The 22,270-nt window shown below is 38.4% G+C and overlaps 1 protein-coding gene across 4 annotated transcripts in view; it reads left to right on the top strand.

Annotated features, from left to right (window-relative positions):
* The window catches only part of TBC1D4 (TBC1 domain family member 4), a 184,605-nt gene extending 164,411 nt beyond the window's left edge, over window positions 1-20,194 (top strand). For all 4 annotated transcript variants that reach the window (XM_042978304.1, XM_042978296.1, XM_042978318.1 and 1 more), the window contains 7 exons: window positions 432-590; window positions 4,160-4,318; window positions 6,733-6,977; window positions 11,311-11,470; window positions 14,008-14,177; window positions 16,574-16,750; window positions 19,288-20,194. In XM_042978304.1, coding sequence (XP_042834238.1) covers window positions 432-590; window positions 4,160-4,318; window positions 6,733-6,977; window positions 11,311-11,470; window positions 14,008-14,177; window positions 16,574-16,750; window positions 19,288-19,521 — 1,304 coding nt within the window. In that variant the 3' untranslated portion in view covers window positions 19,522-20,194. The remainder of the gene's footprint in view (window positions 1-431; window positions 591-4,159; window positions 4,319-6,732; window positions 6,978-11,310; window positions 11,471-14,007; window positions 14,178-16,573; window positions 16,751-19,287) is intronic.
* Window positions 20,195-22,270: the final 2,076 nt, after the last annotated feature.

Here is a 22,270-nt window from a genome sequence, read left to right as displayed (position 1 = left end):
GTTACCATGGTCAGTATTTCTCTAATCAAGGTTAGCACGAGGTATTGTTTTCTCATATAGGTCATATATAAAATATCATTGGCGTTGAAAATGATGCAAGTTGTCACATCTGAGGCTATCACATTTGTCAAAAAAATTGAAACTTACAGCGTAGGGAACACGCTTAGTTTTTTATGCTTAGTAGAGCTCCCATCTGTAAGATACAGAGTAAAACCTCCTTAGAAAGTTATTCCTGATACTTTTTTACGTGATATGACTCTGTTTGGGAACCTTTCATGTATCCTCACTTTTTTTAAGTTTACTTTGTGACTACATGTTAGTGGTTGATTCCTAAAAATCATTTGGTATGATTTTACAAATACAACAAAATGTTTAAAATTCTGTGTTCTAGGAACACATCAGTTTTACACAAATTCTTTTGTTTTTCTTAGCAAGCAGAGATGAACTCCAGTCCAGAAAAGTTAAACTGGACTATGAAGAAGTTGGTGTATGTCAGAAGGAGGTCTTACTAACCTGGGATAAGAAGTTGTTGAACTGCAGAGCTAAAATCAGAAGCGATATGGAAGACATTCATATTTGTCTTAAAGAAGGTATTCTGGATTGCCTTTTTCATTTGAGTAATATTGACACACAATGTTACATTAGTTTCAGGTGGATCATCATTAATCATCTTTTTTAGAGAAAATCTTTAGAGATTTTTTGATTGTGTAGCTCGGGCATAATTTTGTCCTTGTGCTTTACCTATAAAAAAAGGGAAGTAATTTGCTTTTGACTGCAGTCAGTGACTTTGTTGGGAAGAAAACAGTGCTAATGGAGAGATGGTCCCTGAGGAGTTAGCAGACACCTTTTCTTCTAGGTTTTCCTGTCTTCTTCAACCAGCTGTTCTCAGCTGTCTTTGTTGTTTATCAAGAAAGGAGTGAATGCATGGGTAGAGACCTTGGATCATATCCATAAAAATAATTTAGACTTACAAACTAGACTCATTTCCATCATTTAGTCAGAAATGTTTATATTTATATGTATATGTATATTCACCTACACGTATGTGTGCATGTAAACAGATTTATGTTTTTATTCATCAATCAGTTTTCCTTCCATGTATATATTCCTTTATTTTGGAAAAATTGCTTTTATTTGGCCATTATACTGCATTGCTACTCTGTCATATAAAATGGCTGATAGTTAAACATCTTAAATTTAAAATTAAAACTGCTTAGCATGTGAATATTTGAGGTGCATTTCTGTGACCCAGCTATTAAAATGAGGATCTCATGACCTATATAAGCTGAGTGCAAAATAAAAATCCAAGAATATCCAAAGATATCTGTTAATGAATCTTGTTTTAAAAGCTTATGATTAATGTGTGAAACTCTTGCATAGTTAAGTTTAAATGAAGTTGAGATTAATTTTGTAAGGTGCTACATTTATTGGTTTTTTTTTCCTTGAAGATATGGAAGTCCTAAATATTTTCATTGATTGCATTATTTGGGAGACAGAATAGTGGGTAATAGAATGTGTGTGGTTGTCGATCACACTATTCTTTGGTATGAGTTTTAAAGATTTTTAGGGGTGCTCAGCTTCCCATTTCTTATAGGATACAGTTTGAACCTCTGAGCACTCTGCCCAGGGCCCACCATAATCTCTGCCTCCTTCATCTCTGATCTCATGTTCTGCTTCCTCCCTCCCTGTATCATGTGTTCCAAAGAGGTTGAAGTACACTGGGTCCCAGTATATGTCCCAGGCTGTTTCTTGCATGGAATGTTCCAGTTTTCCCTAACCTCTCATCCTTACCTCTCCACCTGCTGCCTATTTCCCATCATCCTTTTCTTTTCACCCCTCCTCCTCCTCTTCCTTTCTCACCCCATTCCTTGCCTTTCTGAGGGTGTTCAAACGTTTCCCTTCCTGAAGGGATTGATGCCCACACTCCCAGCTTGGAAAATCCTATTATCTTTTTGATCTCAGTTCAAATACCATTTCCTCAGAAATCCCTCTCTTCCACCAAAATCAATTCATTTTGCTTCATTATTTTTTCTCACGATTCTTTTCCTTAATGGTGCTTATCATAATTATAATTTTGTATTTAGGCATATATTTGTTTAATGTTTTTCTCACCCTGCCACTGCATACCTAGCACCTAAAAAGGATCTTGCATAAGTTATTTACTGAATGAATGCATGGATGAATGAATGAATGAGACTAATTCCCGAGAATGGATTTATTCATCTCCCAGGGAGGAAGTATCCTCAGTGCCAGTCTCTATACTTTGCTATGTGTTAGATGTTCAACAGATGACTTGTTTAGCTGAAGTGAATTGCCTTCTTGCAAAATTGTTGTTGGATGGATAATAAAACAGCCCACTCATGTTATCAGAGATTCATTCAGTGGGCTAATGAAAGTTACCCCCAAAATGAGATTTTACATGTGATCATTCATTCATTCATCCTACAGATGTGTAAGTAGCAATGTATATTCTTGGTTTGCCTTATACAGAGATGAAAGTTTGCTCACTATTCTCAAGGAGCTTACCATGGAAGCGGGAAAGATAGGCACACGGGCAGTATAGAGCTAATCCAATATGGTGATGTTTGAGTGCGTGTCAAGATAGTATGTGAAAAGGGAGTGATCACTCCTGGAGATGTGAGGAAGAGCTTCAGCAGAATGGCATTCAGGCTCACCCATAACAGATGAATAGAAATATGCTGCGCAGTAAAGTAGGGGAACTTGGAAGTCCGTAAAGCAACAATAGGAATAAGAAACTGGAGGTGTGAAAATAACTGTAAGCTTCTTTTACTTAGTGTATGGTGCAGAATGGGAGGTAATGGGACTGAAGAAGGTAGTTTAGAGGTATATTGTGGAAGGTCTTATAAATCATGTCAGTGAGCCAGAGTTATACCTTTTGGACCATCATACTTTTGGTTTATGCAAATGATAGTGCTGAAGTTCAAAAAGATTAGTGCCATTAAACCTTCTTTAATCCGCTGGGAGCTCATATACCTATTCTCGATATAGTTTACCTGAATTGAAAATAGTTTGTGAAGTAAGATTACCTGTACTATACAGAATTGACTTCTGTCCCTCCCAGTACTTATTACTTCATATTCTTTTGCATAAAAAGCAAAGTTTTAGTATACTTTGAACTGCTTGTGATACCTTTCAGTTCTCAAGCATAATGGAGTTAATGTTTCATTATATATGCTGGATATTGTCTTCTCCAAGGATGTTCTGTAGCAATCCAGTTATGCCTTCATGTTGGATTGACCAGTTTTTTTATTATTTCATTCTCGTATGACCATATAAGAATGCTTTTTAATTCTCTTTTACAAAGTTACTTGTTAATGTCAAATGCTTAGAATTTATAAGTACTGGCATTTATTACTAGCTTTAAACCAAACAAAAGGTGGGAATAGGCAGGGATACATTTCATGGTTTTAGAATTTGGCCTGTGAAGCCAGACTTAGAGAGTTCTAATCCTAAACTTCCACTTACAAGCTGTGTGAACTTGGGCAAGTTCTTTGCTTCTTTCTTCCTCAGCTTCACCATCTGGAAAGTGGGGTTAATAGTAATCACCTGCCTCATTTGGTTGTTTTCTGAGCACAGGTACAATGCTGAGTGGCAATGCACCATCGATGGAATGTTGTATTAGGTGCCCAATCAGTGTTGGGCACCTGATGTTAACATTGCCTTCATTATTATTTTTTTTAACATTTATTTATTTTTGAGAGACAAACAAGGACAGAGCTCAAGCTTGGGAGGGGCAGAGAGAGAGGGACACAGAATCTGAAGCAGGCTCTGGGCTTTGAGCTGTCAGCACAGATCCCGACGTAGAGCTCAAACCCAGGAACCGTGAGATCATGACCTGAGCCGCTTAACCGCTTAACCCACTGAGCCACCCAGGCGCCCAGGATTGCCTTTATTATTGATACTTGAGGGTTTTCTTTTGCAAGATATCAGCAGCTTCAGGATTAAACTTCAGGATATCTTTTGCAAGATATCAGCAGCTTCAGGATCAAAATATGCTCTCTCAGCACATCATACTGTGTGATGGGAGGGAGGGTGGCACACAGGACCTTACAGCTGCCTGTTTTCAGGCATTACATAGTTCATCAGTGGTTTAGCAACTTCATTCCAGAGATCAAGACCTTGCCTTTTATCTTCGTAGGTGTTCCCAAAAGTCGACGAGGAGAAATTTGGCAGTTCCTAGCTTTACAATACCGTCTCAGGCACAGATTGCCCAATAAACAACAGCCTCCTGACGTTTCCTATAAGGAACTTTTAAAGCAGCTCACTGCTCAGCAGCATGCCATTCTTGTGGATTTGGGTATGTTTGTCATATTGATTATTGTACAAAAGCAAACGATACGTCCCTTTCCTGAATATTTTGGGGGGTTTTGCTTGGGGTTTTGTGGTAGTTTGTGTTTTGTTTTGGTTTTGGTGTTGCTAAAGAGGACCAATTGAATTATACAGAGCTGCCGACTTTCCCCTTTCTTGAGGGCAAGTTGACTTCATGTCTGGTTGAAAATACCATAAATGCCTGAATACAAAATGAAGTTTTCATCCCCAGACTTTGCCCCCGAAAAAGGGTGTTATCTTATATTTGAATCATTATAAAGGTCATATTATCAGGGACTTTCAATTCCTGTATTTTGAAAAACTGACTTTTGTTTGGGTTAGGCATTTATTTTCTCAATCAACACTGGTTTTAAAATAGGATAGAATAGGTTAAAATTGAAACAGGCCTTTGAATATCACTTTAAAAAGCAGCACAATAAGTGGTTATGCTGTGGAATCATGAATACATCCCTATAGGATGAAAGGAAAATGAGCTGTCCTAATATTATATGAATGGCTACTTGTGACTGGGGAGAATTTCCAGTGATAGCGTCATAAAGCTATCTTTTTAAAGTCTGTATTTCAAATAACTAATGGAAAGTAAAAAAAGGTATGATTTTTAAAATTACATTGTCTCTAGTTTTTCTCTAATTTATCATTTTATAATATATATTTTATTATTTAAAAATGTCTGATTAATTGGATTAAATATTGTGCATTGGCATTTGACTTTTTTATCTGTATCTCTGAAAGGTGGCATATTTAAAGTGGCCAGATATGTTACTTGAGCCCATTTGGGAAAATAAGGGGTTACCTTATATTTGGGGTCCCCTTATATTAGGGCATATAAAAATCACTGGCCAAAGCCTAGTTTTGATCTCTGTTCCTTTTGGATGATAAACAGCTTTTGTTGGGAAAGGACCCAACTCAGTTAGTATTTTTTGATTTAATATTTTTTGTAAAGGGGAATTTTACAGAGAAGCTGTAGACTTCAGTTCTTGTCTGATTCTACCACTAAACTGTGGTTTTAGGCAAATTATTTTGCTTCTGAGACTCAGTCCTTTCATTTAAATGAGGACCTTGAACTAGGCAATCCCTGTGGATCCCCACAGATCTGTGGTTCTGTGATGAGAAATTGATGACCAGACTAGAAATGGGGATGGTTCATTTAGGGCTAATGAAGATATCCGAATAAAGAGAAGGAGATGATGCAATTAGATTATAAGGCAAGGCTGGTCAGAAAAAAAATGAAGCTAGAATTAATGTCTTGGGTAGAGAGTACATTTATAGTTTTCTTCAGCAAAAAATTTAAGTAATAAAGTAAAATGATGATTAAAAAACTGTTTATTTAACTCTACTTGTAGCCATCTGTGTTTCCTCAGTGTGTTCTTGTTATTTTCTCATATGTTCCCCTTGCTCTGCAGAAATTAATCTTATCAGTTCCTGGGGGGAGGAGGGAAACAAGATCACTTTTAAGCATATGTGGTGGAAAACATTTAAAAATCTGGCATTCTTATAAGTTCTCACTGACATGAGTAGTCACTTTGCAAGGAAACTGATCTCCCCTTCATTTTTGGGCATAAGAAAAGTCCCATGCCAGTGTCTACAGCCTGGGTGATGAAGATGGGTGGGTTTCAGTGTTTAGTACCAGCTTTTCAGTGATCCAGAACTGATTTTGTTTGCTTGTTGGGTATCTCTATGGTAATTTTATCCTCAGAGGTGAATTTTAGAGGGGAATTTATTTGAAATCAGCTTGGCCCGTTGCTTTACTTGCTTTTTGGCTATTTTGAAAAAAGAAAAGAGGTCTGTATGGCTCATGGAGGTGGTTTAAGAAACAGAGAGCAAAGGATATTTGAAAAAAAGAAGTATTTCCTGAACAATAGATTGAATATAAAACAAAATGACCTCAAAAAGCTCCTCCAGTGGCATATTACATACAGGAAAAACAGGACTAATTCTGTTTAGGTGCTACTAAGATTTCCTTTTAAATAATGTGATAACTTTGATAGAATTCTGATTTTACTTGGAGGGTAGTCTTTATGTGAACTTGGAATTTGCCTTCATTTATAGCCAGAATAGATTTTGTATTCTGTTTTCCTGGGATCTCTCCTGGACATGTCCATGATTTGTTTGTGAATTTCGTTATTGTTGTTTTCTAGAAAGAAGTGCTATTTTAGCATCAAATGTTTTCTTCACTTTTGTATGTGTAGAGATGGGGTGGTGGTCTGGCAGGTAGGACCTAGGACTTGCTGGAGAGAGAGTTTTAGTTAGATGGGTATTCCACACAGCTCTCACTGGTTCAGAAGAGAATGTTTATTTCCTGGAACTCACTGCATTGCAATTTCACTTTTATCTCCAAAGCTCAGGATATCTCAAAAATATTTCTTTTCTCTTCCTCTGCAGGAAGGACATTTCCTACTCACCCTTATTTTTCAGCACAGCTTGGGGCAGGGCAGCTCTCACTCTTTAACCTCTTGAAAGCCTACTCATTGCTGGACAAAGAAGTGGGTTACTGTCAGGGGATCAGCTTTGTGGCTGGAGTCCTGCTTCTGCACATGAGCGAAGAGCAAGCCTTTGAGATGCTGAAATTCCTCATGTATGACCAGGGCTTCCGCAAACAGTACAGACCTGACATGATGTCGCTGCAGGTGAGGCACATGGGAAGCTGTTACCAGAAATCGTAGCATTAGCCCTCTTCTACATTACAGTTAAGATTTAAAGAAATTTGGGAATGCCTGGGTGGCTCAGTTAAGCGTCTGACTTCGGCTCAGGCCATGATCTTGTGATTCGTGGGTTTGAACCCCAGGTCGGGCTCTGTGCTGACATCTTGGAGCCTGGAGCCTGCTTCAGATTCTGTGTGTGTCTCTCTCTTTACCCCTCCCCCACTCGCACTCTCCCTCTCTCTCTTTCTCTCAAAAATAAATAAACAGTAAAACAAATTTTAGAAAAGACTGAAAGAAATTTGGACCCATTGTCTTGGAATTAGTATAAACGTAGAGGCTTCTTTTGACGTTTTAGTATGTGGGATTTGTACTTTTGCTAAACCTGTAAGAGTAGGACATCTATATGCAGAAAAACTCTTCCATAAAGTTCCTGAAGTGAATAAATGAGCAATTCTAGAAAGGTAGTGGGTACTCAAGTCTCTCTCCCCTAAGTCTGCAAGTGGAAATAGAGAAAGAATCAAGTCTTCTTTATTCGCTTTTCCTCAACCTGTCAATTGAATAGAATCAAATCTTTTTTTTTTTTTAAATCTAAAAATATGTCCTTATTTTACTGTGAGTGCATCAGCGGCACATATCTGTGTCATGTTTCTTCTTGAACTTACCATGTCTCTCCTCCTTTATCTTTATGTCACATAGGTCCTTCTAGAGGAAAAGGTGCCCAAAGTCAGTGGTAGTTTTCGGTCTGCTTTTCTTAGCATGCACTGAAGAAGCACCATTAAGATGTTTTAGTCCTTTTAAGCGGGGTACTCACTCCCACTGCGGTCTTCAACCTATTTCGGACTCCCTGTCTACACATTTCTCCTTTCTAGTTAAAATTCCCCTTTCCTTAGTGTATTGGTTTCTAACAAGCAGTTTAAATTTTATCTATAGATATGATATCACCAACTGCCACTACCTTTCTATTTAAAGCTTTTAGTAGTAAAAATATAAAAGAAGACTTTCAAGAGAGGAATGTCAGAGTTCTCCTCCTTTGAAATGAGGTAGGCAAGATCTGTTAGTCATAATATCATGCTGTAGATAAGAAGTGAAATATTTTAAAAATGCTTTTAAAATATATTCTTTTCCTGGTTCCTAAGGATCAGTTTTTACATTTAATATTTTAGTTACCATTCTACAGGCAAAAAAGGACTCGGTTTTCACCTTGTGAATGTTACAGTAAATGGTATTTTCTTGAGAGGATCAATGGAGAGGAAGCGATTCATTTTCTTAAAAAAATTTTTTTTTATCATTTATTCATTTTTGAGTGAGAGAGAGACAGAGTATGAACAGCGGAGGGGCAGAGAGGGAGACACAGAATCTGAAGCAGGTGCCAGGCTCTGAGCTGTCAGCACAGAGCCCGACATGGGGCTCAAATCCACAAGCTGTGAAATCATGACCTGAGCCGAAGTCGGAGGCTTAACTGACTGAGCCACCCAGGTGCCAAGCACCCCTTCTTTACTTTTTTAAGATGAAATTTTTGCTAGGGAGATAGGGTTTCCCTCTTAACATTGGGTTTTCAGATGTGAGTTCATATAAAGGGACTTTATCAGGATCCATAAATATAGTGACTTGATTCCTAGTTGATGACTATTCACAGGTGTGTTAACATGCCACAAGTCAAATAACGACAATGGAATGTTTTATTTGTTACTTTATTTCTAAAGTATCTAATACTGGATAGGAAGCATTGGTGCCCTTGTAACAAATTAAGTAGCTCTGATTTCCAGAAATAGGTTTTGATAGCTAATATTAAAAATATTAAAGAATGGAAAGTACCTGTGAGTAGTGTTTGATTTAGGTCCCTAAGTGGAAAGAGAGATGCAGGGGGTGCCTGGGTGGCTCAGTCAGTTGAACTTCTGCCACCTGATTTCCACTCAGGTCATGATTCCAGGGTCGTGGGAACAAGCCCAGCATCAGGCTCTGTGCTGAGTGTGGAGCCTGCTTAGGATTCTCTCTCTCCCTCTCTCTCTCTGTCCCTCTCTCTCTCTCTCCCTCTTCTCTCTTTCTCTCTCCCTGTCTCTGACCTTCTTCCCCGCTTGGGCTCTTTCTAATAAATAAATAAGTAAGTAAATAAATAAATAGTTCTCAATTTAGAAATGCAGTTGTTTTCAATTTAAAAAAATCATCAGTTTGGTATCATAAGAATTCATGTAAATTGGATTAACACATTTATATGACTTGCAATTGCCAGTAAATATTTTATGTCCATAATTATGACAATGAAGATGTTTCAATCTTTGGCAGCATTTGTAGAACCTGCAAGATTGGGGACCTTATTCCAGGAGAATAGATCTTTTTGCTCTGTAAGTGAGGTACAACACTTTTCCACCTTCGGGAGCAGAAAGTGTTTTTTTATCCAATCAATGTAACTTTCAGAAGTGGAAATAGCAGTGGGCATGGATCACTTGGTAGGATTTCTGGTTACCTGCACAGTGTGAGCGTGGACACTCCAGGTTCTTGGCCTGGGTTCCCTTATCCGCAAAATGAGGGAGTTGAGGTCTCTTTTAACTTTGTCTCCTTATGTTCTGTGGCTGCAGTTTTCTGTGTTGAGTGTAAAAGCATTGTGTCTTTTATCTGACGTCTTTGCTCTCCCCTCTCCCCATCTTCTCTACCTTTCTCATCTCTCTCCACATCTCCCTCCTCGGACTCTAAATCTTCCATTGGAAGAGTTGCCATTTTATCTGTATGGCAGAACTGAAGAATTACTTATTCTTAGCAGATGGCATTTTATTATTAAAGTATCCTTCAAAGGAAGATTGAATTATGTTTTTATTTGCTTTTATCAGAAGAAATTTAATGTAAATATACCTTGATGGAAGAAATGTTCCGATCTCCTGGTTTAGAATGCAGAAAAGAAAAAAGGTTCTTAAAAAAATAACATTGAAGTATTGCTTCTGTGTCACAATCCTAACAACAAGAACAGAATGCTTTTGCCAATATGCTTTCTCTCTATCCTGCTAATTAGACTTCTTTGATTTTTGTGCTGCCAAAATACTAATTCTTCTATTGATGGAACATAGGATGTCTAGTTTCTAAATTATAAATGGCCTCAGGGAAATCTATGATTTTTTTCAACATGACTGAGATAATAATCGCATTCTTGTAAACTTTTATGTTTGACTGCAGCTAAGCTCTGTGTTTCATAGCTATGACTTCCTGTGGCTCTTTCTGTCCTTTTTAGTTTGTGTGGGACCTTAGTTTCCATAGATATGTGTTATTGATAAAGATCAAACAAATAATTTTCCGTATTTATATATAGTACTTTGATTTTTAGTTTTGTGCTCTGGAAACAACTGTTGAATTCACAATATAATCGGTTATTTTGATGCGTTTTTATAAAGCTAACTACCTGAGGGTAACATTTTGATGATATTGTCTAGTGAAAGAAGTTGTGCTAGACTTAATAAAATAGCATACACATTTCACACTAAAATGTCAAACGGATATAACTGATCAAGGAACCACTACTCAGGATGTTACTGTGTGGATAAAAATTTAAACACTTCACAAATTTGTTGATTATTTGCTACTGCCTTACCTTTAGCTACCACAGACATATGAGTTTAAAGGCTATAATTCTGCCTTTATAATGTTTTTTAAAATACCAATAATAAACCAGTAACCGAATGAAATAATTTCTTCTTTTAATACTAGAGCACTTTTGGCTTTAATCCCCCTTTTCATAAAAAATATGCTGCTGGAATACCTTGGATATTAGAAATCCTATCCCAAACTTCTGCCTTCATAACATTCTAAGCCAGGCAGCATCCTGGCAGCACTCGTTGCCTGGTGGGGTCGAAGCCAGAGCTCCATCGTAACTCAGCTGCTGGGCCCAGCAAACAGAGACAAACTTTGCTTCTGAACTAAATGTAGAGTCTTTAGAATGGAGGCTTTTCTGGAATTGGTCTGAAATTGAAATAGACCTTCCATGAGAGTCCTAAGCCAGAACAATTCTGATTAAATTCCAAAAGCAGTGCCTTCCTACATGAGGAAAAACAACCATTTCCATGTATGTATGTGATACCAAAAAACATATGATAGAGAAACCTGTGTAGTCATCTCAGATGGACTCTCAGTGACTTGCTTTATGACCTCAGTTAAGTGAACTTGGACTTTAATATCAACTTTAACATAATAAAAATAAAATACTAACTACTTTCATGTATTGAATATGTGTGACTTTGTTATTAAATATTGGGGTAAATAAAATTAAAGTTAGTGTATTTTATGCACAGATAAATGCATAATATTTTATTTTTCTTCTCTAAATTAACTTTAGATTCAAATGTACCAGTTGTCCAGGCTCCTTCATGACTATCACAGAGATCTCTACAATCATCTTGAAGAAAATGAAATCAGCCCCAGTCTTTATGCTGCCCCCTGGTTCCTCACATTGTTTGCCTCTCAGTTTCCACTAGGATTCGTAGCCAGAGTTTTTGGTAAGAGATGCCTATGATCAAATGGTACAATGTTGTTAATCCAAGGAATATCCCTCTCCCCAGTGTGGTGCCTGATTGTTTTATCGTGTGTTATACAGAATAGCAAATTGCTATGGAATTTAATAAATTTGCCTGGCTCTTTTCTGAGAGTAGTTTGAAATCATATTGGTCTTAAATGAAATTGAAATTAAAGGGAAAGAAGAATTGGATCCTGTATTTGAGTAACCCGTGAAGAAGTTTTTTTTTAATCCAAACTAAGGACTTACTATGTATCATTTTCAAGATTTTTTTATACACATGCTTCTTAGCTCAGTTTTTATTTTTGTTTTTACTTCCCCATTATCTCCTTCAACACTAATTCAAAACAGAGAGAAACATGTTTTCTGGTTGAGTCAACAGACGTAACTTATATCAGTGTGATTTCTAATGACAGTCTGATTTTATTAATAGGGTAACTGAAATTCCTGTTTTGTTGCTTAAGTGACTCTCCTTCCATGCCAGTGCAGTGCTGGCATCAGTCTCTAAGACTGGGTGGCTCAGGGTAACAGCACTAAACATGGCCAGTAAGGCGTGGGGCTAGTTACTGAGTTCCTTCTGCTTCATCACATTGTTAGGCACCAAGAATAAAAAGAGAGTATGACATGGTTCATGCATCTTTTGGGGGCCCTTAAATCCATTCAAAAGTCTTTAGTTATGTTTATCTAATCCATTATTTAAAAAGCAAACAAATAAAAAATAAATAAAAACAACTCTTTATTAGAGGTTTGTTCTTAAAGATGTTTAGGACCTCTGTGACCCCAGAAAGAGCTCCTACAATTTTTACATTCTGCTTATCTTGTATCCATGGTGATATTTGTAACTTTGCCTTTGCTAAATTGGAGCTCTTTGTCAAATTGTATTTGGCCCAATTGTAGATTATTACCAGTATTAGAAAAAAAAATGAGTGAAAATGGAATACAACGAAAATATCAGAGGATATCAAATGGTAAGGAAAATGTTTGGATAAGCTTCAGTTTTGAAGATATATGTGTAATATGTACACATGCACCAGATTACAGTATATAGTTTCTTTCTTATTGGGGGCTGTGGTTTAAAAAGTTAAACAGTGCATTAGTGTAATATGGTCTTTGGACAAAGTGCAGCAAAAGAGAAAAATGAAGATGTGCAGAATCAAATGTTCACCAAATTTCTCTTCTTTATTGAAATACTTGATTGCTTCTCTCCAGTTTAGTTTTTGGGTAGGGGTTGGGTTCCTATTTTTGGGTCTTTTAAAATCCTCTCATTCATTTTATATATATATTCTTCTTAGGATCTATATATTTTTTTCTTCTCAGAATAATTTACCAAATCAAAATGATAAAACAATGTTTGAAAGCATCTCTCTTTGACTTACCCTTGGGAATGTGATATCAGAGCTCAAGAAACAAACCTCCCCAGGTCTTTTTTTTTTTTTTTTTTTTGCAATGAAAATATGACTGATGCTGTCAGCTCTGCAGTAGCTGCTCAGTCCTTTTCTTTGAATTTAGTAGAGAATAGACGTAGTCAGGAAAGGGAAAGATGCATGAGCCAAAGTCACAGTTCCCTGTTTTCTAAGGACTCCCTTGCTTATTACATATTACTGATTCCAGAGTGGCAAAGATTGAACCTTTCATATAGAAATATCTGGTACTTTCAAAACTATTGCCTGTTTGTATTTGTTAGGAAGCAGAGTTCAGAGTTAGGGTAGGTTTTCTTTTTTTTTCTTTTTCACTTCTGATTTAGGTTATATATTACTTTTGATTTTTCTTTTAAAGTTTTCTTTTTTTTAATTTCCTGCTCTAATATAGGTTTAATTGTATGTGGATGGTGCATTTACTTTTTTATTATGGTAATAAGAATTTAAATAGTACTAATTGGTTATGCTGATTTGTTTTTGTAATAGTCTTGGGAAGCAAAATTGAAGTATCAGTTGAATAAACATCTTTAGGTTTACCTAGTCTCCACTAAATTTGCCACTAAAAATTATAAATACATAGGGGCACCTGGGTGGCTCAGTTGGTTAAGCATCCAACTTCAGCTTAGGTCATGATCTCACAGTCTGTGGGTTTGAGCCCCGCCTTGGGCTCTGTGTTGACATCTTGGAGCCTGGAGCCTGCTTCAGATTCTGTGTCTCCCCCTCTCTCCGCCCCTCCCCGCTCATGCTCTGTCTGTCTCTCTCTCAAAAATAAACAGACATTTAAAAATAAATAAATAAATAATAAAAATTATAAATACGTAGACAAAGAGATATATAGTTAACCTTTTTCTCTGGCCTTATCTGACATTCCTAAAGAAGTAAGAAGAATAGTTAAACATCTGTTTGTTGGTTTCAGTCATATATATTTTTTTAACCTAGGTGATTTTGACCATATTCTTTTGTAGAATATTCCGTGATTCCACTGCATTAAAAACAACACCACCACAAGAAACACAAAAATCCATTAACACAAAGAGTGTACTTTTTACAATAGTGGATGCATAATTTTGATCATGAAAATCGTATGTCTTTTTTTTTTTAGATATTATTTTTCTTCAGGGAACTGAAGTTATATTTAAGGTTGCGCTTAGTCTGCTGAGCAGCCAGGAGACACTTATAATGGAATGTGAGAACTTTGAAAGTATTGTCGAGTTTCTTAAAACCACGCTACCTGATATGAATACATCTGAAATGGAAAAAATTATTACCCAGGTATGATTAAAATGATAAAGGCAAGATATAAGATCACTCAGCAGTTTCTCTACTAAATATATATTAAAAATGCTTTAGTATAAAGACTTAGATTTGCTTGATAGATTTTTTTTTATTTCATTAGATTTATTTTATTTGGAAGTGAGATTATTGTGAAGTTTCTACATTGTGAAACTGCCTGTGTGGCTATGCACAGGAAAAGTGGTTCAGTGCTACATAAGAAGTGTTTGGTGAATCTCAATTTAGACCAATGGTAAGACTGAAGACAGAGCTGACACAGTTAGGAAGACTGACTAAATAAATAAGTAAATAAATAAAATAAAAATGAGACTTACTTAAATATATAAGGAGTACATGGGGGTGCCTGGGTGGCTCAGTCGGTTGAGCATCCTACTCTTGATTTTGGCTCAGGTCATGATCTTGCAGTCGTGAGATCGAGCCCCATGTAGGGCTCTGCACTGGGCATGGGGCCTGCTTGGGATTCTTTCTCTCCCTCTTTCTCAGCCCCTCACCCCCTTTCTTTCTCGAAAAAAAAAAAGTAAGATGTATAAGGAGTACATGTGGCAAGAGCCTAGGCTTTGGAATTAGTATTGGACTTACGTCAGCCTCTAGCTTTTTTATTAGTTAGTGGGCTTGTACACATCTCCCTAATCTTCTGAACCCTAGTATTCTTACTTCTCAAATAGGTCAATACTGATCTGAGAGGTTTTACGAAGCTTAAATGAGACTTCATGTATTAATTAGGGTCCCTTGCAGGAAACGGTCTTTAATGATTCAAACAAAGCTACCAACTTACAGAGGTTTAGTCAGGGTTAAGAGAACCAAGTATGGCTGTCCAGGTGCTCAGGAGCTAGTGACAGAGGGAAGCTGTTGATATTCTGGTGTTGAGGGGGCAGAGGAAGGATCTAATAGTGTTTTTAGGCCCAGTGAGTGCTGGAACTATGCAGGAGGAGTTTCTGGAGCTTTTGTACTTTTGGTGAGCCAGGCAAGGAAGCAGCAAGGAAGAAATACAACCTCTCCTCCTCTTTCTGATTTCCTGTAGCTGCTCTCCTGGGCCATACCCAACCAGAAGCAAGCAGAAAAGGAGGTGTGAAAGGGAGATGCAGGTCCCAAGGGTCTTTCTCCCAGGTCCAGCAGAATAGATGAGGGCAGAGAATTGGATCTGGGAAGCAAATGGAGAGTAATCAGCACACCATGTATCTAGTCCTGGCTCTTCACAGGGACTAGGTTAAGTGGTAGTTGTATATTGATGTTACTCAGATGGCATGACCAAACTTCAGATTTGTAGATAAAGCAGTAATGCTTTATGAGTATTGATAAAGTTTACCACTTTCCTAGAGGCACTTGGGATCGCCAATAAAAGGGTTTAGAGCAAGAGAAAGGGAGTTTGACATCTTGTTCTTGTGCCCTGCCACCTACTAGCTCTGTCACATTGGGCAAATTACAACCTCTCTTTTTCCATACCAATAAATATAGATCCATGCTATCATTTTTAATGGTTGTGCAACAGTCCCTTGTGTCCATGATTTCCCACTAGGTAGGGAAAAACTGATACTTGTTTGAGAGGGATGACCAGGTTGTCTAGACAACCCATTTAAATTCTAATATGTGAGTATCTCTGATCATGGTAGGATAAATAAATCAGGTTTGTTGTGGTTTCTTTTCTCCCCACAGTGTTAGTGTAGACACCATTGCTTAAATGGCAGCTGCTGCCTCCCTTCCCTTGCAAGTTTAGACTAAGGAGCCATTACCCATCCACTGACTTCTAAGCAAACTGTCTTGCTGTGGGGTGGCGATATGGGGGAGCAGAGGCAGCCCCGATTAAACCCTACAGCTCTGTGCAGTGCTCAGGGAATGCAATTATGAAGATTCTCTGTGTGGTAGAATATGAGATGCATAGAGGCCTACAAGGATTAGCAAATGGATGAAGACATTTAGTGTAAGACCTGTCTACCCCATTCACAAGTAACTAGAAGTATTTTTGGTTTCTTTATTATAGAAATACCCTATGCAATTTTGCATAGATTATCTCTAACAGAGGTAAGAATCAGCAAAGATTATCTCTCACATAGGTAAGAATTACCCAGTAACTAATGTTGTATCTGGTATGCTACATTTTTGGAGAGTAACTGGATTATGTATATTTTAGTTGCAAAATACCCTTAAACATTAACTTATTCTATCGTCTTGGCCTCATTATGAGAATGTTTCAATTGTGTAGAAATAATCCATTTGTCATTATATAGACAGTCATATCTGTTTTTCTTCCTTTTGATATGCCATATTATTCTTCGTTAGTAAGCACTTGGAAATCTATGCGAAGTACCCCAGATACACAGACTGTATTTTGGTATCCATACTAAAAGCCAGATGAACCCATTGTGTTTTCACGGCAGGTTTTTGAGATGGACATTTCTAAACAGTTACATGCATATGAGGTGGAATACCACGTGCTGCAGGATGAGCTTCAGGAATCCTCATACGCCTGTGAGGATAGTGAACCTTTGGAAAAGCTGGAGAGGGCCAATAACCAACTGAAAAGACAAAACATGGACCTCCTAGAAAAGCTGCAGGTAAGGATATAAAGATTTGATCAAAACACTTGACTGCCTCCTCCATGCACAGAACGATATACCAGGAATGGCAGAGATGTGACATAGAGTGAACCATTGCTGACAGAGGGTCTGTGTGGCAGACTGCGTCCAAGTGTTCTGGGGGCTACAGATGCCCATAGAAACTTCAAAATCACTTGGGAGAGAAATTTTACACTCAAAAAATATTAAATGACAATTCTAGGCAGAATCTGGTTAAATACCTATAGGGTGTTGCACCTATTTGGCTACATTCAGGGGAGGAGGGGTTGAATATGGGGAATTGGGAGAGCTCTGGAGGCCTTGGGGCTTGAGCTGGACCTGAGGGATTGGTGGGAGAAATGAATGGGGGGGTTGGTATGAATGAGGAAGACGGGGCAGAGCAGCAGAGTAATCTTGGGGTCTAAGGTTTATGTGCGGGAGAGATGGGATGAATGTGATGGAGGCAGAACTGTAGATAACTTTCAGTGTCAAACAGAAGAGCATGGTTTTAATCCTGCTGAGAAGGAAATCTCTCAGGGTTTTTGAACTGTACTTTCAAAAGATCAGTGTGGAAACCTTGATGAGGACACATTTGAATGGGGAGAGAAGGTGTGGAGATCAGCTAGAAATCATTTGCAGAAATGATTTGCAGTGGAAATTGTCTAGAGTAAAACTCAGTGAAATGGAAAGAAAAGGAAGCATTTTCGAGAGAATTGAATGAAAACATGTAACACATAGTCCCTGCCATCAAGTTTACAATTATTTGGGAATATAAAATACTATATATGTATTTATAAATGTATATTTACAAATGCAATAAGCAAGTTAGTATAAACTAATATTCTGCACCTGTAACTTGTATGATAAGTGCTGTATAGCCAAGCCCTGAGGGGCAGGGTTTGAGAGTGATTGGTGGAGGGGAGGTTAGAAGGAGAACCTTCTGAGGGGTGGGGGAAAATGTGTTCAGAGTTGGAGCTTAAGCGTCTCATGGCTCCTTGGTTTCTGTTTACCCCCCATTTTCCAGAATGACACCTGTCCCCAAACTAGAGACCACTAAAACTCTGTTTCTATATGGTGAGTCCCCTGACAAGAATGACTAGGAGAGAAAGCCTTAGAAATGAGGGATCTCTTGGCTGTCTGGGTGGTGCAGTCAGTTAAGCATCCAACTTCAGCTCAGGTCATGATCTCGCAGTTCATGGGTTCGAGCCCCATGTTGGACTCTGTGCTGACAGCTCAGAGCCTGGAGCCTGCTTCAGATTCTGTATCCTCCTCTCTCTTTCTGCCCTTCCTCTGCTTGCTCTGTGTGTCTCTCTTTATCTCAAAATTAACATTAAAAATTTTTTTAAAATGAGGAGTCTCTAGAGTAATTGTTCCAAGAATAGGAACACTGACTTCGTTCACTTCATCTTCCATTAGCCTCTGCCTACAGAAAATCATATGCCTATTCAAAGAAAGAGACAACATTGTCTACTTTAAAAAAGAAAATATTACTCGATGCTTCAATGGTGATTAATTGAGCACTTCCTTATTAGGGAAAGTGGGTTTGGACCCATTTTATAATGACTTAAAAAAAAAAAAGTTTATTTATTTATTTTGAGAGAGTGCACATGTGCGAGTGGGGGAAGGGCAGAAGGAGAAAGAGAATCCCAAGCAGGCTCTGTGCTGTCAGTATGGAGCCTGATGCAGGGCTCCATCCCGTACAGTGAGACCATGATTTGAGCCAAAATCCAGAGTCAGATGCTTAAATGGCTGAGCCACCCAGACATCCCTATAATGACTTTTGTTAATGGTTACAGACTTTTTCTTTTTTTCTTTTTTTGATGTTTATTTATTTTTGAGAGGGGGGGGAGAGAGAGAGAGAGAGAGAGAGAGCATGAGCAGGGGAGGGGCAGAGAGAGAGTGAGTCACAGAATCTGAACCAGGCTCCAGGCTCTGAGCTGTCAGCACAGAACCCTACATGGGGCTTGAACTCACGATCCACAAGATGATTACCTAAGCTGAAACTGGATGCTCAACCAACTGAGTCACCCAGGTGGTGCTCCACAGACTTTCTCATTGACAGTTAAATATCATTATCACGTCTTGGTTCCCAAGTTAGGTGGGAACCCCTGACACCAATTGAAACTGATAGGATCCAAAGTATGTGTTTAGAAAACCCTATATTTCTAGTCAGAGGGTGAAAAGCCTCTTTTAGCACCTCCAGGAAGCATCAGGAATCTCCTTTTTCTCCTTCATCCAGATCCCACTCACTCCAGTGGCCCCGCCACTGTAGGATGCTGATTTAATACTGCATTTTGGTGTATTCAGTGAAATGAGATGTATTTTGTTGGTACTACAGTTTTATTTTAGAGCAATTGAAAAATATCTATTTCATGAAGGGTTTCAAAGTATTTGTTTCACATACTATTTTGTTCATTAAGTAATATGATATGATTGGTTAATACATGTAAGGTCGGGATGCTGGTCTGATGAGGAACCAGAGTCTTCAGATTTTTGATTTGGAAGAATTTGCATTGTTTTTCCTTTCCCCCAAACAGTTAGCCCATGCTAAAATCCAGACCTTGGAATCCAATCTGGAAAACCTTTTGACCAGAGAGACCAAAATGAAGTCTTTAATCCGGACTCTGGAACAAGAGAAAATGGCTTATCAAAAGACAGTGGAGCAGATCCGGAAGCTGCTGCCCACCGATGCGCTCGCCAATTGTGAATTTCTGCTGAGGGACCTCAACTGCAACCCTAACAACAAAGCCAAGACAGGAAACAAGCCATAACTGAAGAAGTGCCCTCTCAGCAGAACATGCTCTCAGAACGGAGAGGAAGGGAAGAGTCTGTGTGCTGCTGGCCCAGCGCTGGACACCAGAGCTGACAGAACCACTTGAGTCTGGTGCTGCACCCGTGTCCTAGCTGGTGGACCTCGGTCTTACTAGAGTACGCCAATCCTAAGCCATTGTACATATGTAGACTGGTTTTTTCTGTTGTTGTTGTTGACTATGTACATATATATAAAATGGACACAAACAGTTCATGCTTTCAGATCAAAAGAGTAGATGTATATTTAGTGAATTTTTTTAAATCAGAACTTCATGAAACCCCCACCAAAGGGAAGTTAAAATGAAATTCCCCTTGGACATATGTGAAATCATTTTGTCTTTGTAGTGAAACAAAGCTTAGAGCATCTTTGTGTATTGAAATATACTTGAAAAAAATGAATGTATTTTTTTCTCCAAAGAGCAGCATGTTTCACTCAGTGGTGGAGAGGTAGAAACATTTGTGTAACTTTATGTATATCTGTCTTAAAATCTACTGACATTATGTATATCTGATTGCCAATCATGCTCCTATGGATTTTTCAGGAAGGTGGGGGCCTTCCTCCCCTGCCAGCTTTGTGCCAACTAGCATGTTGTGTCTACATGCATTTTGAGTCAGGCGAGGCATTACTTTGGATGTGTGTTAAGGAGAAAGCAAGACATCATAGTGGAGTCTACCCACCCAGCTCAAGGTGAAAAAGAATGTTGCTAGTTTTCTAGCAAATTAGACCAGCATTATTACTCAAACTAAAAATATCAGGCTTCCAAAATTTAATTTAGGACCTAAATTGTCTAGATCAACTTTCTACTTTTTTAATTTAAATTACTGCTTATAGTTGTGAATGGACTCCCTTTTACTTGGTGCCACAATTGGTGACAAGGATTTGGCATTTTCCCACAAATGGGAACTCCTAATTTAGTTCTCTCTACCTGCAGTGAAAGATATGGAAATGCGATTATAATTGGTTTTCTAAAGATAATATGCTGTATTGACACATTTTTTTTTTTTTAGCATTTATTTATTTTTGAGACAGAGAGAGACAGAGCATGAACGGGGGAGGGTCAGAGAGAGGGAGACACAGAATCCGAAACAGGCTCCAGGCTCTGAGCTGTCAGCACAGAGCCCGACGCGGGGATCGAACTCACGGACCGCGAGATCATGACCTGAGCCAAAGTCGGCCGCTTAACCGATTGAGCCACCCAGGAGCCCGTATATTGACACATTTTTTATTGTTGTTGCCAACGGACAGAATCTAATCTCTTGATCATCTTTGCCTTGTATGTGACAGTTTGGGGGAATTGTGAAATGTTTGAGAATAAACTGTTGAAAGCCACTGAAGAGAAGTGACAAGTGGCACCAGGCCCTTTCTAAGATCTACAATTCTGCATTTGAACTCCCAGCTTCCTCAGGCTACAGCTTAATAGAGGACATTCATGCATGTTGGGTATATGGAAGGAAAGTAATTTTCAGAGCACACCTGCAGTTCTCCATTTGAGATGAGTCTATGATAGTGCCTCTGAAAGTTGATGCAGCATTTTTGCCTCTCTCCAAATAATATTTATCATCACTGCTTTTTGCAGTACTTATCACAGGTGGATTATCTAGGATAATTTTCTTCAGAGGGGTTTTTTTTATACACAAGCTACAGTATATTATAGAGAAAGAGCAAAGCTCTCGAGGTTTGGGAAAACCTTGAAGAGCAGATGATAAACATCTGAACCCCCTGCCTTTACACCATTACTTAGTATAAATGTAATGATTCCTGTTACAGATCAGCATGCCCTCTAATCCAGGCAGTTTTTCTAAAAAAGAAAATAAAGTCTTATTAGGAAAGTTAACGCAGTTTCTAGTTTTAGGAAATGTTGATTCTAGGTACCCTATTAAGTTGGGGTTTTCAGCTGATTTGTTTCTTGGATTCCCCCAAATTTCTCTATTTGTAGGTGAGGTTTTTCCTGTGAGGAATATGACAGATATCATCTAGTTACTGTCTGGTGATGGAAATTACCTTATGTGTGTTATATACAGGTGGTAGCCAAAGAATCTTTAAATTGGGAAAAGAAACTTTTCCTTTCAGTTCAAAGTTAATTTTACTCTGGATACTCAGAGTGTCATGAGTTGTATTATGTATGGTGTTCAGAGATTTAGGTGTCTTGGATATTTTTTCCGAAAATGAACTTTCTTTTTCTTTTGTGATTTTTTAAATGTTGCACCAGTTATGCTTTATGTATTGTTACATCTTCATCCGATTAATGTAATGTCTAGTTCATTTCCAATAAATACATTGCTACAGTTTCCTTGGCTTATTGGGTTTTACCTTTGTTTGTAGTAGGAAAGATGATACTCTTGGTTAGATTTCTTTACAAAATCTGTATAGGCTGGATTATTGCTACTTAAAATTGGTTCCATGATAATTCTTTTCAGACAACAGGGCGCCTGGGTGGCTCAGTTGGTTAAGCATCTGACTTTGGCTCAGGTCATGATCTCATGGTTCGGGAGTTCGAGTCCAGCACCGGGTGAGCTCCAGCCCTGCATCGGATGAGCTCAAGGCCCACTTCAGGTGAGCATGAGCCCTGCTTTGGGTGAGCACGAGCCTTGCATGAAGTGAACACGAGCCCCACTTCAGGTGAGCCCCGCTTCTCTCTCTCTCTGCCCCTCATAGAATTCCCTCTCTCTCTCTCTCTGCGCCCCCGCTTGCTCACTCTCTCCCCCTCT

The sequence above is a fragment of the Panthera tigris genome, chromosome A1 (genome assembly GCF_018350195.1).
Source record: "Panthera tigris isolate Pti1 chromosome A1, P.tigris_Pti1_mat1.1, whole genome shotgun sequence".
Lineage (NCBI taxonomy): Eukaryota > Metazoa > Chordata > Mammalia > Carnivora > Felidae > Panthera > Panthera tigris.
This window is presented reverse-complemented; position numbering and strand designations above follow the sequence as displayed.